Source organism: Rhea pennata, chromosome 1 (genome assembly GCF_028389875.1).
Source record: "Rhea pennata isolate bPtePen1 chromosome 1, bPtePen1.pri, whole genome shotgun sequence".
NCBI classification, from domain to species: domain Eukaryota; kingdom Metazoa; phylum Chordata; class Aves; order Rheiformes; family Rheidae; genus Rhea; species Rhea pennata.
In genome coordinates, this window is record NC_084663.1 from 208,776,029 (window position 1) to 208,790,592 (window position 14,564).

Sequence of the window (14,564 nt, forward strand, 5' to 3'; positions counted from 1 at the left end):
TCTGTACAAGGATAATAGTTTATTATTGACAGCTGTGAGAAATGTGTAAGAATGCCTTTCAAGCAGAAAGAATATTGTAATTAAGGACTAAGATAGAAGAGAGGGAGAACAGAAAAGACCAACTGCAAACTAGTTATGGTGCTGAAGCAGCTAATGAGAAAAAAAAATAATAAAAGAAAGAGAACAGATAGCTTTTCAGGGCAAGGCAACATAATGTGAAGTCTGTGAAAGAAGGATTTTGCCTTTTTTTTTGTAAACATTCAATATTGTAATTAGTTGCTTAACTTTGACTCTTTGCAAAATTAAGAATTTAGAGTTTTATTACATTAGATTTTGTACATTAGATTTTTTTTCCTGAAAAGTCTTGGGGTGATAGAATCAACTTAGGAATCCCATTCCCTTGCAGATGAAACAATTCACTCTCCCAGCTGGATGAGGATGCTCCTGTACTGCCTATCCTCTCTAGCCCTGAGGAACCATGGCTATGCCTTTCAAGAACCTAAGAAAGTTGATTTTTGGTTGGTTGATGAAACTACTATGTACTAAGCAAGTGGAGGGGAGCCTGTTTGCCGGAATTCAATGTGTAAAGCTGAATATACTTGTTTCAGTGGTGCATAGATCTGCAGATGGGGATTCTTTTAGTCAGATTTCAGAAGCCTGCATTTTGTTTATGTCTGAGATAGTGCCCTTTAGTGTCAATAGGTGAGGAGAAACAGGCAAGTGCTTATTTGAAGACATGATTCATCCGACCTATTTTAGATGTCTGCTCTGGGATGACAGGGAAAGTCAGAAATGGCTGTTTGTCTCCATTGTCCTATAAAGGCATCTAAACAGCAAGGTCAGATGCAGACATCTGCATTTGGACCGATGACAGTGACAAGGACAACTGAAGCAAAGAGCCAGTAATTGTGACACTACTTACAAGTTTCTCTGTGGGCTAACACTTGGCTTAGGCACAGAATTACAACCAAAAGGGCCAAGCAAGCACAGGTTTTGCCTTCTCTTTTGCCGAGTCCATGGATGAGGTTTACACATATTAAAGCTGTCATCAGCACTGTTTGCTGATGATGCCAAGCTGGGAGGAGTGGCTGACACACCTGAGGGCTGTGCTGCCATTCAGAGAGACCTGGACAGGCTGGAAAGTTGGGCAGAGAGAAACTTCATGAGATTCACCAAGGGCAAGTGCAGGGTCCTGCACTTAGGGAGGAATAGCTCCATGCACCAGTACAAGCTGGGGGCTGATCTGCTCGAAAACCCCAAACCTTCTGTCTAGTAGACAACAAGTTGATCGTGAACCACCAATGTGCCCTTGTGGCCAGGAAGGCCAATGGTCTCCTGCGGTGCATTAGCAAGAGTGTTGCCAGCAGGTGGAGGGAGGTGATCCTGCCCCTCTATGCAGCCCTGGTGAGGCCTCATCTGGAGTAGTGTGTCCAGTTCTGGGCTCCCCAGGACAAGAGAGACATGGACCTACTGGAGAGAGGGCAGCGTAGGGCTACAAAGATGCTCAGACAGCTAGAGCATCTGCCCTATGAGGAACGGCTGCGAGAGCTGGGCCTGTTCAGCCTGGGGAAGAGAAGCCTGAGGGGGGATCTTCTCAATGTGTATAGATACCTTATGTGGGGATGTCAAGAGGATGGGACTGGACTCTTTTCAGCAGTGCCAAGTGACAGGACAAGAGGCAATGGGCAAAAACTGAAGCACAGGAAGTTCCACCTGAACATGAGGAAAAACCTCTTTACTGTGAGAGTGACAGAGCACTGGAACAGGTTGCCCAGAGGAGCTGTGGAGTCTCCTTCTCTGGAGATATTCAAAACCTGCCTGGACGTGATTCTGCGCAACATGCTCTAAGTGACCCTCCTTGAGTAGGAGAGTTGGACTAGATGATCTCCAGAGGTCCCTTCCAAGCTCAACCATTCTGTGATTCTGTGAATGTGCCTGAATAATATAATACTTGGGACCATAAGAACGAATTTAAGTGTCTAGTTAATCAGTGGCCTAACATAATAGTAATGACTCCTTTAATGTTGTTCTGAGTCTGCATCTGGCATTAAAAGAATGCTGTGCAAGTACAGAGGGTGAAAATTTTGGTTTCTAGCACTTTTTCTTACTTCTTACTTTTAGTGGTGTGTTGCCTCTTCAGGTAATTGGTGCAATCACAACCAATTATGCAATTAGGCTAAATAGATGTGGTAATGCAGGTGTAATTTTGATGACATCTGTAAAAACCTTTATTGAACTGTGTGTAAGAGTGTTACTAGACATATGCAATAAAGAGACTCAATATTCATGGCCATTTTGAAAATCATGTTTTGAAAAATAAGAACTAATAAGTCCACAGTTAAAATATGTTCCTACAAGCTTATTTGCTTGTAGGACACACTTTCACTTTTTGTTTGATCATCTAGTTCATGGATAAGTCAAAGTTGGCTGTATGTGTACTGGTGACAACAGGAACAACTTTCTGCTAGACAAGGACTTTATGTATTTTTCTATAAATTTGATTTTACAGCTCAGAGCAAGTGCAAAACAACTGACATGGTCATAGCCTTCATATTATCATGGCTAACATGACACAGTAGCCGCTGTGTGGCAGCTCAGCCCCTTTTAGATCAGGACAACATCTATTTCTGACTCTAAAGTGCTTTTTTATTTTTTTTATAATGGGCCAGGTTCTGCTGTCAATGGAGCAGAAGGTTATGTGCTGGAATAAGGAAAATTATCTTCTGGGATTTGGATTGGCCTCCATCTCTACTTCCTAAAGACAAAGACAGTGCAGGAGTTCACCACCCAGCAATTCGTCCTGAGTTCCTCCATGGCCAACACAGACATCTTTGGGACAACATTTATCTGGTCTGTTTTAGATGTTGCCTTTAGGATGAAACAAATTGCTCTCTAAAAATCTCTCTCTCTCTTCATTAAAGAGAATCAGGCGTAAGAAATCTGAGAGGGTGATGCCTGTATTTTCAGGATCTATATTGGTCAAGGGAATCCCACTTTTGGTTCCAGGTCTTCCTCTCTTTACAAACCTAAAGAGGAGAGTGCTCGTATAAGAAATTAGGTTTACTGTCTAGAAAAGCTTTGTTGCTAAGGAGACTTTCAAGAATTTTCTGTTGAGACCATGTAGGGGGATTTTCAATTAAATTATTATATTGAAATGAAATATATCTGTCTTCTGTGGATCTTTATTTTTTAACTCCCAAACCCAAGACACAAGCAATGGAATACTTCAGCCAAATACTGACATGTTTTTGCATATTTTTCTAAAAAAATATGAATGCATCAGAATTTCTCCCAGAAAAATCCCAATCCATTTGAAACTCCATCTATTAATCACTGCTCAGTGCATTGCCTGGACAGTTCTCAAAAACCTTCTTTGTCACTTTGTGTAGCTGTACCCCTGATTTGGAATGGTTCTAGGGATGATCAAGTAACAAAGATTTCAACACTAGCTGCTTTCAAATGAGTGCTCATCATGAGAAGCAAGAGTTAGAAAAAAGTATTAAAGCAATAGCCAGAGACCCACTAGAAGAAATGCAGAACACTTCACTGGAGTCCAATGGGCTTGTTTTTATAGGGGCAAATATGAAAGTCTGCATGTGCCATTTGCTAATCATTTCCCTTTCTTACCCACATGTTTCTTTGTGCTGGCCAAAGTGTGAATTGCTGCTTTCTCACAATTCAGAGAACTGCAGGGAAGAAAACCCCTTTTCTTCCTGCTCATCTGCTTGGGAAACAGAAAGAAAAGAGGCACTACAATAAGGTCACAATCCCATGCAGAAACTGTGAGCTCTCCAACAGTTTTCTATTTGTTCCCCATGATTTTTCAGCTTATTCTTTCCGTCTCTTAGTACATCCTATCACTAGTGGATAGAGTTATGGCCAGACGAATTTGCAAGTCAGCATATACAGTGGTCCTGGTAAAATAACTTGTCGTCCCTCTCCTTGAGCACACAAATTCTCCTCAAAATGGCACTGGAATTGTGCTGGAGAGCAGCTTTACAACATGGCTGGTTCCCAAAGGAGTTAAGCCAAACTCAGTTCTGTAGTAGTGACTGATGTTGGGCCTGTTTTTCAGCTACCCAGATGTAAACAAGCAGAGCAGAAATAATAACTGCATACTGTCTCATTCGTTCAGAAATAACCTCTTCCCAGCACATCTTTTTTTTTTTTTTTTTTTTTTTTTTTTTTTTTTTTACTTTCATTAAAAATAAATAAATTGGAAGATAGTGAGAAACATGTCTACAAGGCTGAAATGTTCACAGACTGGTGCAAATAACCACTCTTCTGATAGAGGGTTATGAGGAGGCTTGGATTGCACAGAGACCTCCCCCCAGCAGTCCCATAAGGTCAGAAAAACAGTGAAATAAGACAACTTATTAATGGAAGATGTCATCTCTCTTATCTTCACACTCTCATAATTTGTTGACTGCTTTCTTTGACCATCATCATCGTGCTTTCCTCTGTTTTTTGATTCTTCTCTCCTCCTAAACCATAATTTTTCTTAAAGAGATTTGCTGGAAGGAGCTGTGTGATAGGACATACTGCTGACATAAGGTAGGGTGGAGATCCAGAGAGCAAGCGACTGTATTCAGGAGAGCTGTAAGTCCCCACAAGAGATATGGTCATATACCATGGTCACTTAGTAATTGTATTCATAGTCAGGCTCCAGCTGACATGCCAGTGTGGCCATCTGAAACAGTCATTTAGAAAAGCTGACGACTAGAGTCGCTTTTTGCCCAAGGCCATGCCTCCAAATGTCATGTCAGCACACACCAATGAATCATTAGCAAATGAAAATAGGCTCTTTGGGCATAAACTCCTAGACTACAGAGACACTTTCACTTGGCCTAACCTAGGATTGACTTCTCCCTCTGCTAAACAGCATGGCTCTTCCATGGGCCAGTAAGGAAGTCTCGTCTGCACCTTCTCCACCAGATGGCAGTAGCTGGACACACCAGGATTATGGGAATAGCTTCAGCCAATACGATGCAGACAGGATGCTGCTGGGGTGAGGTAAGAGCTCGCTCAGATAGAAATCGCCTGCCTTGGGGAGCTGCTAGTCCAAAACTCCTTTTCCTTCCAAGCATCTATGTCCCAACTGACTACCCCAAAGTATTCCCATCTCCCTTCTTGCACCTTAATATATGCACTTTGTTTCAAGCTGTTGCACAGTCAACAGGGAACTAGCTTACCCAGCCTGTCTTATGATGCCATTTTGGAACTAGGTTTTTTGGACCTCGTTTTGTTGACCTGCTGCAAAGGTTGAGCTGCAGCTGGGAGCCCCTGTTCAAGTCTCCCATTTGCAACCGTTCATGGGGCGCTGGACATATGTTCAGGCACCAACCTAGGTTCTCTTCTGGGCGTTTATGTGCTCACCCTGAAATGAAAACACCTACAGGAGATTTGACTCATGCAACTTTTGCAGATTTAACCTACTGACTTGTTCATGATCATAAAGTCAGTCTAGGGAAGAAGCACCTAGCTTCTTTCCTCCCCAGTAGAGGACACAGAAAAATTAAAGAGATTCAGAATTGGATCTCAGCAGTTCAAACGTGCCTACAATTTTCTTGTGAGTCTGGCAATTGCTTTCCAAGGAAACCTTTGCAATACAAGAGAATAAAAACTAATTTACCATTTCTCAATTGAATACAATTAGCTATTTTGCTGAAAAGAAACAGTGTTTATTAACAGAGCTCAACTGCTTTGCACTCTATCTGAGGCTAGAAAGTATGAGGTACAATACTAATGATTACCTGAATGTAGGCGGGTACTTAGCACAAGTGCTGAGTGACTGGTGGAAAACTTGATTTGCTAGCAAATGGCTTGACACAATTAAACAACTGGGTGATTTGGTAAGCAATCTATCTTTTTAAATATCTCTTCTTACTTTTTTTTTTTTTTTTTTTTTTTTTTTTTTTTTTTTTTAGTATTACTAATGTAGAACTTGCAATCTGTCATTATATGACCACATGGAGTTTGTAATTCCGACCAGGCCAGGTTGCAGGGTTGGGACCTTCATCTGTAGGGAATCAGTGACATTCACTGGAAGTGCCCAAGGGGGGAGGTCTATCTTACCTTTTTTGAAGACTTCAATATACATTTAGGAAACCTGTACCCCCAAAACGAAAGGTTCAGCAAAGTTTTGGGGGCTATTTATTAGCTGTTCAAACAGACACACAGAAATACAAGTAAAAATTTTGACCTGGTAAAGAGGATATCTTTTTGCAGATTTGACTGTAGTTTTGAGTAATTTTTTCTTAAAAGGGCATCAAGAAATTGTCCCCTCCCTGCTGAGATAAGCTTCATGTCACTAAACCAAATAATCTTGATTTGCCCTGCCTACACAAAGTCAGGTTTGGTTTTATATCCCAGAATGCATCCCTGATAACAACTTTCCTCCCTGTTCTTATACAGGTTGTCAGTTGTCTTTTATAGCTTCGTACTCAAACTATGGTTGTAAATTGAAAATCCAAGCCATTTGCTCCAATTGTCTTTTAACATTAACAAAAGAATAGCCAGAAGAGAAACAAAATAAAAGAAACAAACAAAACAAGCAATGCAAAGTAAAAGGACTCTAACGAAAGCAGTAACTTACTGTAGCTACTTTCACTATCGCTGGCATTAGAAGAAACATGTTCTGCAAGAACAGTACAGCAAATTAAGAACATAACCAAGCACAACAAAGCAGCAGGAACTTAAAAGAACTGCAACAGTCATGCAAAAGTAGTTGTGCAGAGAGAAAATAAAATCTGTACGGTGGCATCACCTGAAAATCTTAGATAATTTACATAGTTAAAATGAAAGCTTTTTCTCTTGTGGCATTTCAGAAAAGGACTATATGTGATAGCTAGTAATATGCATTATGACAAAGCCACTTATAGTACTTGCTGAAACAGTTAGTAACATCTCAGATGACATAATTTCAAAATATAGTATGGTCAACTTGCACCTCACTGGAGCTCTTGATTAATTTCATGAAACCTGAGTGTCTGCTCGTATTACTCTGCGCTGTGAATAATGTGAATCGTTAATGCGTTGGAATTATTTCTGCTAAACTTGAAGAGTTCTAGCTTCTACTACTGTCATTAATTGCTGTGCACCATCCCAGAAGGTTAACACAAAAGGGGTTTTGCTACCAAATATTGTAGCTGTATCTATTTTAACTGATCCAGAAAAAGACAAAGCCAATGACAAAACTAAAAAAAAAAAGAAAGAAAAAAGGATGAAACCCTTTTTACAAAATAGTCTAGCTTCCAGATTTGAGGTGAAGTAGGAAAATCTTTGCCAGATCAGTCTGGATGGATAAATAGAAATGTAGGAATTATCATAATGGGTCAGATTTGTGGTTTGGTAAGTCTGGTGTGTGTCACATTATTTAAAGAAAGGTGTAATCTATAATGTAGAGTGGTTGTTCCCAAACTGCAGTCAGCATACCATTTATGATCACTCAGGCTGTCATACATGGTCTTCAGGTGGTCTACAGAACCACATTAAGCAGTGGCATTGAGAATATCTTTGATAGAAATAATGATAAATTTTTAACTGAAAGACCATTTTTGAGAACTGTCACTTTTGAACTGCACTACAACATTTAGAAAACAATAGTAAAATGGATATATAGTAGGGAGCCACCTTTGGTTAATGAAAATGAGATGTTGGTAGTTGAATGGACAAAGGGTGCAAATTAGTCATCTTCTGACAAACACATGGCACCAGAATCGGCCTTATATTTGTCATTAATCCACCTGGCAGATTAGGCTGTGGGTAACACATGACACCCACCTATAACTGCCTCAAAACCTTCCCAGTGAAGGAAGGAAACTTGCAAAAGCCAAGAATGCCCTAGATGAACCCAAAGCAGAGCCTGCGTTGGATGAGTGTATGGAAATTACGCCAAAGGCTGTCCCTTCCTTGAAAAGCACTGCAATTCCCCCACATACAAGTCTAATACCTGGAGTTTACAAAGCGAGACTAATGGGGATACTCCAGAAGCAAAAATGAGGAGGGGGATGATATCTGATAAGAATAATAATGGGAAGGTTTGATCTAGGGCTTAGTGAAGAGCTTCAAAAAGTAAAGCCTACATTTTGAGCAAAATGGTACATTTACTTTTGGACATTTCATTGCAAGTTAACAAAGGCTGCATCAAGATATTATACTACAGAGGACCCTGAGGGTCTTTATGAAACAAGAATGGATATTCTCTGTAGTAAGAAACATCATTACGAAATATATTTTAGTTTAATATTAGTGAAATTGGGATGGGCCTGGAATGTAAAGAGGTATGCCAGTAATTGAAAGCCAGATGTAATATTAATAGAAAAACTAGAGTCTATATAACACTTCTGTGCTACTTTTCCCTTAGCAATTAGTTTTCAGAGTTTAGTTTTCTCCTTTGAAATGACAGGATGTTTAGGAGATTTTTTTATATATATATTTTTTTTAAGGAGGTTTATAAGATCAGAAGTATTCTACTTCTCACTAGGCAGAGAAAGATAAGCATGTATTGTTAATGTGATGCTAAGGCACTTTCCTTAAAGTGTTCAGTAACAGAATGGTTAAAATTCTAGTGGCAGTGACATTTCCTGCCTATTACAGAAAATCAGTCTCATAGAACTGTTCTTCTTTGTCCAAGAGATGAAGCTTTCATCTTTGACTGGTGAACTACTGGGTGACTTAAAATTAAATCATTAAAATGTCCATTCAAAAAAATCAATCAGAACCTGAATAATATCTAAAATTGTGTGCATGAGTGTGCATTTCTATAATTCAAAAACCTTTTACAAAACAGTAGGTGATGCAATGGCAACATTCACATACATTTCCTTCAACTGAATGGTGATTAAGAGAAAGCGTAAGAACTGACAAAAGAAGCAGCCAAACACATGCAAGTAGTATTCTGTTTATAGTATTTATCTTCTGTTTAAAGTATTTTGCTCTGAATACAGAATATAATGTAGCTATTAATATAGAAATCAGCTGCAAATATTTTACTCTATACAACTTCTCTGGTCTAACTATTGAGGAAATAGAATTATTTCTGAAGTTATATGATGTGATATCAAATCTTGACACAGGATTGCTGCATCAGAGAAAGAAATTGGTTAAGGTTGCATGACAGAGAATAAGTTGCTAATGGTGAAATGGATCCATAATTAGCTTTGGAGAAGCCATGTCTTCTCTTGCCTGCAAAAGGCTTCTTCCATTAATAACAAATACTAATCTAAAATCCAGCAAAGTAACAAACACCCCCATGCAAAAAGCTGAAAATGCAGAAGCAACAGCATAAAATAATTTTCTGCTGATCTCCTCAGGATGTGATCAAGCTAGTATGTTTAATTTTCCCTTCAGATGGAGAGGGATTGTTGTTGACAAGTACCGTCTAGGAAGCAAAACAAGTTCTATGTATGCTACTCTACAGAACTGCCATGATGAGAACAATAACATACTGTCAGAAACAAAACGTGTTATTACAGAAGAAGTATCTGCTTGATACATTGTATGTTATTTAATATTGTCATGCAGAACAAAACAATTGAAACATTTTTTAATGCATTCACAGCTGGGTAACAAATAAAACTCTGTCTTGTGCATGCTAGGAGTGGAGGGTCCTCAGAGAAGGAACAAAAGCCAAAACAAAACAAAACAAAAAAATTTACAGTGACCATTCCTGGGAACTTACTCAGAGTCTTTGTTCCATAACCGTCGTCACCTAATCCGGGGATGTCCTGCACGGAAGTCCCCAGAGAGAGCAATGAGAAAGGAAGAACAGCCGCAGAAGAGGAAGGAAGAAGTCAGTGGAGTTGAAATGGATACTACCATGACTGACCATGTTGATTGAGCAATCTGGATCCCTGCTTTTTCTCTCTGAAACAACTTCAACCCACAGTCTATGGGAATGCAGCCAATGAAAGAGCCAGTGACCATGATATACAGCTTTTGTAGCTGTGACGAAGAAGGAGCAACCCCAAAAGTAAAGTCCAGAAGCAACCATCACCGGAGAAATTTATGAGAGAATTATTAAGGGAAAAAAGCTTAAATTATTTGGGCTTGGAACAAGCATATATTTTAAAAATGCTGATTCTCAAGCAAGCAGTAAATGCTCTGGGGGGAATGGTGGGGGGCAGGGAGGTGCACATTCCAAGATCTGATTTTCTTCTTTAAACTGTTAGTACGGATATTTAAGTTTATTGTTAAACTCAGTAAAAGTGTTCAAGACAAGCAACTTGGAGAAAGAGATAAAAAAGAAATTAGAGTAGTTGTTTTTAAATGTAAGAATTGAATGTAGTATTTTAAAAGAAATCATGTTTGCATTATTTTGAGTCAGTTCTGATCTGGGAATATTTAACCAGAGAAAAGTTTGGATTTATGACAAGTGCCACAGCAATTTTAGGAAGTCATGTTTTTTATGGAAGGGAAGAAACAGTCTCCTAGAAACTAAGGTCACTGTTTTATTCTTCTGAAAAGGATGTTTCCAGGGAAGGAAGGACCAGCCGGATCCAAATTGCAGTCACACATTGGTCACAGTAGTAATACCTTGCCTGCCTGCCTATGAGATATATTTGTCTAGATGTGTGCGATACTGGTATCATGCGTGTCACCCATTTTTTTGTGCTGCATGTGACATCGTCTCCAAGAGGTTACTTACGTTCTGCATCACTTGTTTCCTGCTCACTCTGCTCCTTGCTCTTGTAGAATGGGAATTTTCGTGAAAAGATGAAGTTCTTTTTACGCTTGTCATTGAATGACTGTGAAGGAGAAAAGGCATGGGGCAAAAACAGGGACGTCTAATTGTTGTCACACTCATGCTGACAAAACAACTAGTTTGTAAAAGTGGAGAGAACTGTAGTGACTCAAATCAGCCCAGACCAAGCGGCTGTGAAGAATCACAGGTGGTTGCAGTGAGGTCTGCAGGTGGAAGGCAAAGCCCCTGAAGATACATCAATATCATTACAGAGGCTGCAAATCACAAACTTTCAGTTCCTTATTTCAAAACTATCATGTCTGGGTTGTTCAGGGAAAGGGCTACAGACAACTCAGCATGCTTTGAGATCAAGCCACTCATCTTTAGTCATAGCAAACTGTGCACAGAATTAATTAACTGACTAAAAAAGGCTGCAAAGAAAAAAGAGGAAGCCTTTAATTTATTTCTAGGAGGTGTGTGAATTCAGCTCTGTGCCAATTGAAATTAAATATTTATTTCCTATAACTGTTACTACTTCCAGAGTATATTATTTATCCTCTAAACAGGCAACTTATTAGGTATGTTTTACTGCTTTCTTTCACATAATTAAAAAAAAAAGAAAACTGTTTTCGCTTTTACTCATTAAGTTCTTCTGGATATACTCTCAGTTTTATGTGACTTAGACATTAGATTCTGCTGATAAACAGTACTTCATTGCATATAAGCAACATTTAAAGTTTAAATTCTTCAGAGGAGAGTTAACATAGACTCATACGTTATGTAATAAAACCACTGACTTTTATAGGCAGTTGTAAGGGTTCGTGGCACACTGCGTTATGTAAAAGCAGGACATGCCTGCTTGGCACCATCTATTTCAGGTGCTAAATGAGGAATCAGAGCCCCTGTACAGCCAATTAAGAGAAGCTGGCATTTCCAGAGGGCACCTGCAGGAGCAGCGCCTGATCCACGCGGGCCGTTGGACCATGTTTCCTCTACTGAACACGAGCAAAGTCCTGATTCCCAGCTTCGCACCCCATCACCTCCAAAAGAGCAGAGCTCTTCTCAGCTCGTTTAATGAAACAATCTTACCTATTCGTGATCGCCTAAACAAAGATAGAGCTGCTATTTGGCTCCAAATCCAAAATGGAATTGTTTTAGGCTGTGAGAACATGTTTTGTTTTCTTACAGTTTGGAAGCACAGCATAAAATGTCTTTTGGCATAAGATAAATTTCTGAAAGATGAGAAGTTAAAAGGCTTAGGTATTGCAATATTCTATTACAATATTTATCTACTTGTGTCACAAAAGTTTCATGCCACTTTTACATTTCAAGCATATTTAAACTTTAGTAACTGAAAACAAAGGAAAAAATGAACATGTAGAATAAATGATCTATGAGCATCTCTCAGAGTATGTAAACATTCAGTTTGAAATTAATGTGGAGGTCATGCACAAATAGTCTAGACAGCATGCCATTTCAAAACAAAACAAATATGAAAAAAAGCCAGAGGGGAAAAAAATATGGGTATGAAAGATTAAAGTAATCTGTGGATGAAAAGAGGACCCACATGCACATTACATCATTTTAATGACCTAAAGGATATAGTTAAATTAAATTGTGTTTTCTGTGATTTTTTTTTTTAATCTTTCCAAAGCAAGGAATGTAACATGTTAACATTTCCCAATTTATGAAAATATTGTTTCTCATAATTCATCTGAATTTGATATAGGAATACTATAGACATTAAACTTTTAAAGGGGAAAAAAAATATACACACAACACCTCAAAAACAAAGGGATTTAAAAATGATAATCACTTCATTACCAAATGCCATTTCACTTTAGAATTAACAAGAATGTTATCAAATTAATATATATATATGCTGTGTTCCACAGAGATTCTAAAACAAACAACCACTTATAAGAATTCTCTTTAAAAAAATTTTCCCCAACAATCTACAGCAGAAACTTCAAAAAGTCTACTTGACCTGGAAACACATTTTTTTTTTCAAGTTTATGCACAATCTAGCAATATATTCCAGAAAAGATATAGTACAGCATTATATAAACTTTTTCTCCTTTTTCAATTTCAGTTATTGGGTTGGCTTTTTAAAAAACTATTGTTCCACTTTAATTTAGACAATCAAAAGCTGATAACTGATAATAGGTGACTACTACGTTGAACTGTCCTGTCATTTACACCAGCCAGAAATGCTTATTCCTAAAATATATCTGGCACTTAATTTACTAATCTCTTATGCAGGTCAAATAAATTTATGTATGGGTCAAAATTTCTCTAGATTAATCAGTGTGCACGTTTATACTAATTATCATATATACTACCATAATATAATCATATGGATATTTAAAATAATTAAAAAAAAAATTAAAATATTATAAAGGACTAAACTGGGTCAGATCCTGTGAACTTACTGAAATCATTAGGCCTTGCTGTTAATTTAATGGACTTACTATGCATTTATTTTATTGTATATTGAATACATGATGATTCACAACCCTTGATGTTGTTTTACATCCAATAAAAATATGATTATAATCAGGCTGATGGTCATCACCTGAAGGATATGAAATCCTACAGACACCCAGCGAAATAGCTCTTACAAGTACCATGAAATTTGTCTGAAATCCATAGCATCATCCATGAGAGGAATACTTAAATAGAGTAAAACTTATTCTATCGGACATTTTGTGTTAATTCTAAAATTTGTTCTGTTAACGGAGGAGTGGAGATCAATGCTGAAGATGAATATTTTCTTTTTTAAGACAGGATCATGTGTGTGAGGATGTTTGGCAGGCTTAAACTGTAAAATTTAGAGAGAAATTTTGCTTTTGAGAAATTTTATTTTTATAATATGGAAAGTTTGAGACCTCATCAAATATTTTGGACAGTTTTGACAGGATCTCCTTATCCTGCTGGGAAGCTATGAAATGGCAGTAGGATAGATGACAGCTAAGTATTTGTCTACATCTTTCAGCCTGATGCAAAGGTTGGGTGCAACTGTGATAGAAATCTGGACAATGTTTGGGATTGATTTAGCAGTATTTATGAGGCTGAGAGTCTCTGAAAGTCAGGGAAACAGTGCTTGAAAATGGATTGTTGTATAAGTCGCATTTTTTTTTACAAATGCTGGAAGATTCTGTAGTGGTAAATCCAACATTTCAGTTTCAGTGAAAACCTGTACCGTAGATAGCTTTTATACCTCATTGCCATTGATTCACAGACTTCCACTGACCTAAGAATTGGCATTAATAGACATTTCTTCCTGACAAATGCCAAATCCTAACCATACTCCAAAGACAAAAAAGCAAATTAAAATTTCAAGTACTGAAATTCTTTATAACATAAGAACTATAATGAAAAAAAAAAAAAAAAAGTCATTTCACAGAAAAAAGAGTGAAAACTGTCCTGACTTGAATTCTTATTTTGATACTACTTAGGCACAGACTGTGTTTTGAAAACCCTAGGAAAAAAATGTGATATGCACTTTTTCTTGACCAAATGTCCCCAAATGACCTTAGTTATGTAAATCTGGCTTACACATACAGCTTCCTCTGGTTGTGACAGACATTAGGACACTGTGAGTTTCTTGTTCCTAAAGAACTCCTTTCTTTGTATGTTTGTGTCAACAACATATTTTAGTCTAAATGCTTTTCTCTAGATGCAGCAGCTGTATATATGTTACTCATCAGCTAATAGGATAGCATTTTTAAAGGAAATTTTCATGTAAAATTGAACAAACAACCCAATTTCAAAATTTGCTTTATAGAGGTAAACATCACAAAGAATAGTGCTTCAGCATTTTGATAGCTGTAATATGTGTAATAAGTAACTACATCATTATTTGTTTTGAGTTTCTTCC

At 37.9% G+C, this 14,564-nt stretch overlaps 1 protein-coding gene across 5 annotated transcripts in view; it reads right to left on the reverse strand.

Annotated features, from left to right (window-relative positions):
* LOC134135676 (disks large homolog 2) overlaps nucleotides 1-14,564 on the reverse strand; it is a 740,305-nt gene that overhangs the window by 15,001 nt on the left and 710,740 nt on the right. For 3 of the 5 annotated variants that reach the window (XM_062567370.1, XM_062567368.1, XM_062567372.1), the window contains one exon: nucleotides 10,649-10,748. In XM_062567370.1, coding sequence (XP_062423354.1) covers nucleotides 10,649-10,748 — 100 coding nt within the window. Of the gene's footprint in view, nucleotides 1-6,595; nucleotides 6,638-9,682; nucleotides 9,729-10,648; nucleotides 10,749-14,564 lie in introns of all 5 variants that reach the window. The other 2 variants (XM_062567373.1, XM_062567369.1) reach the window with 2 other exon arrangements.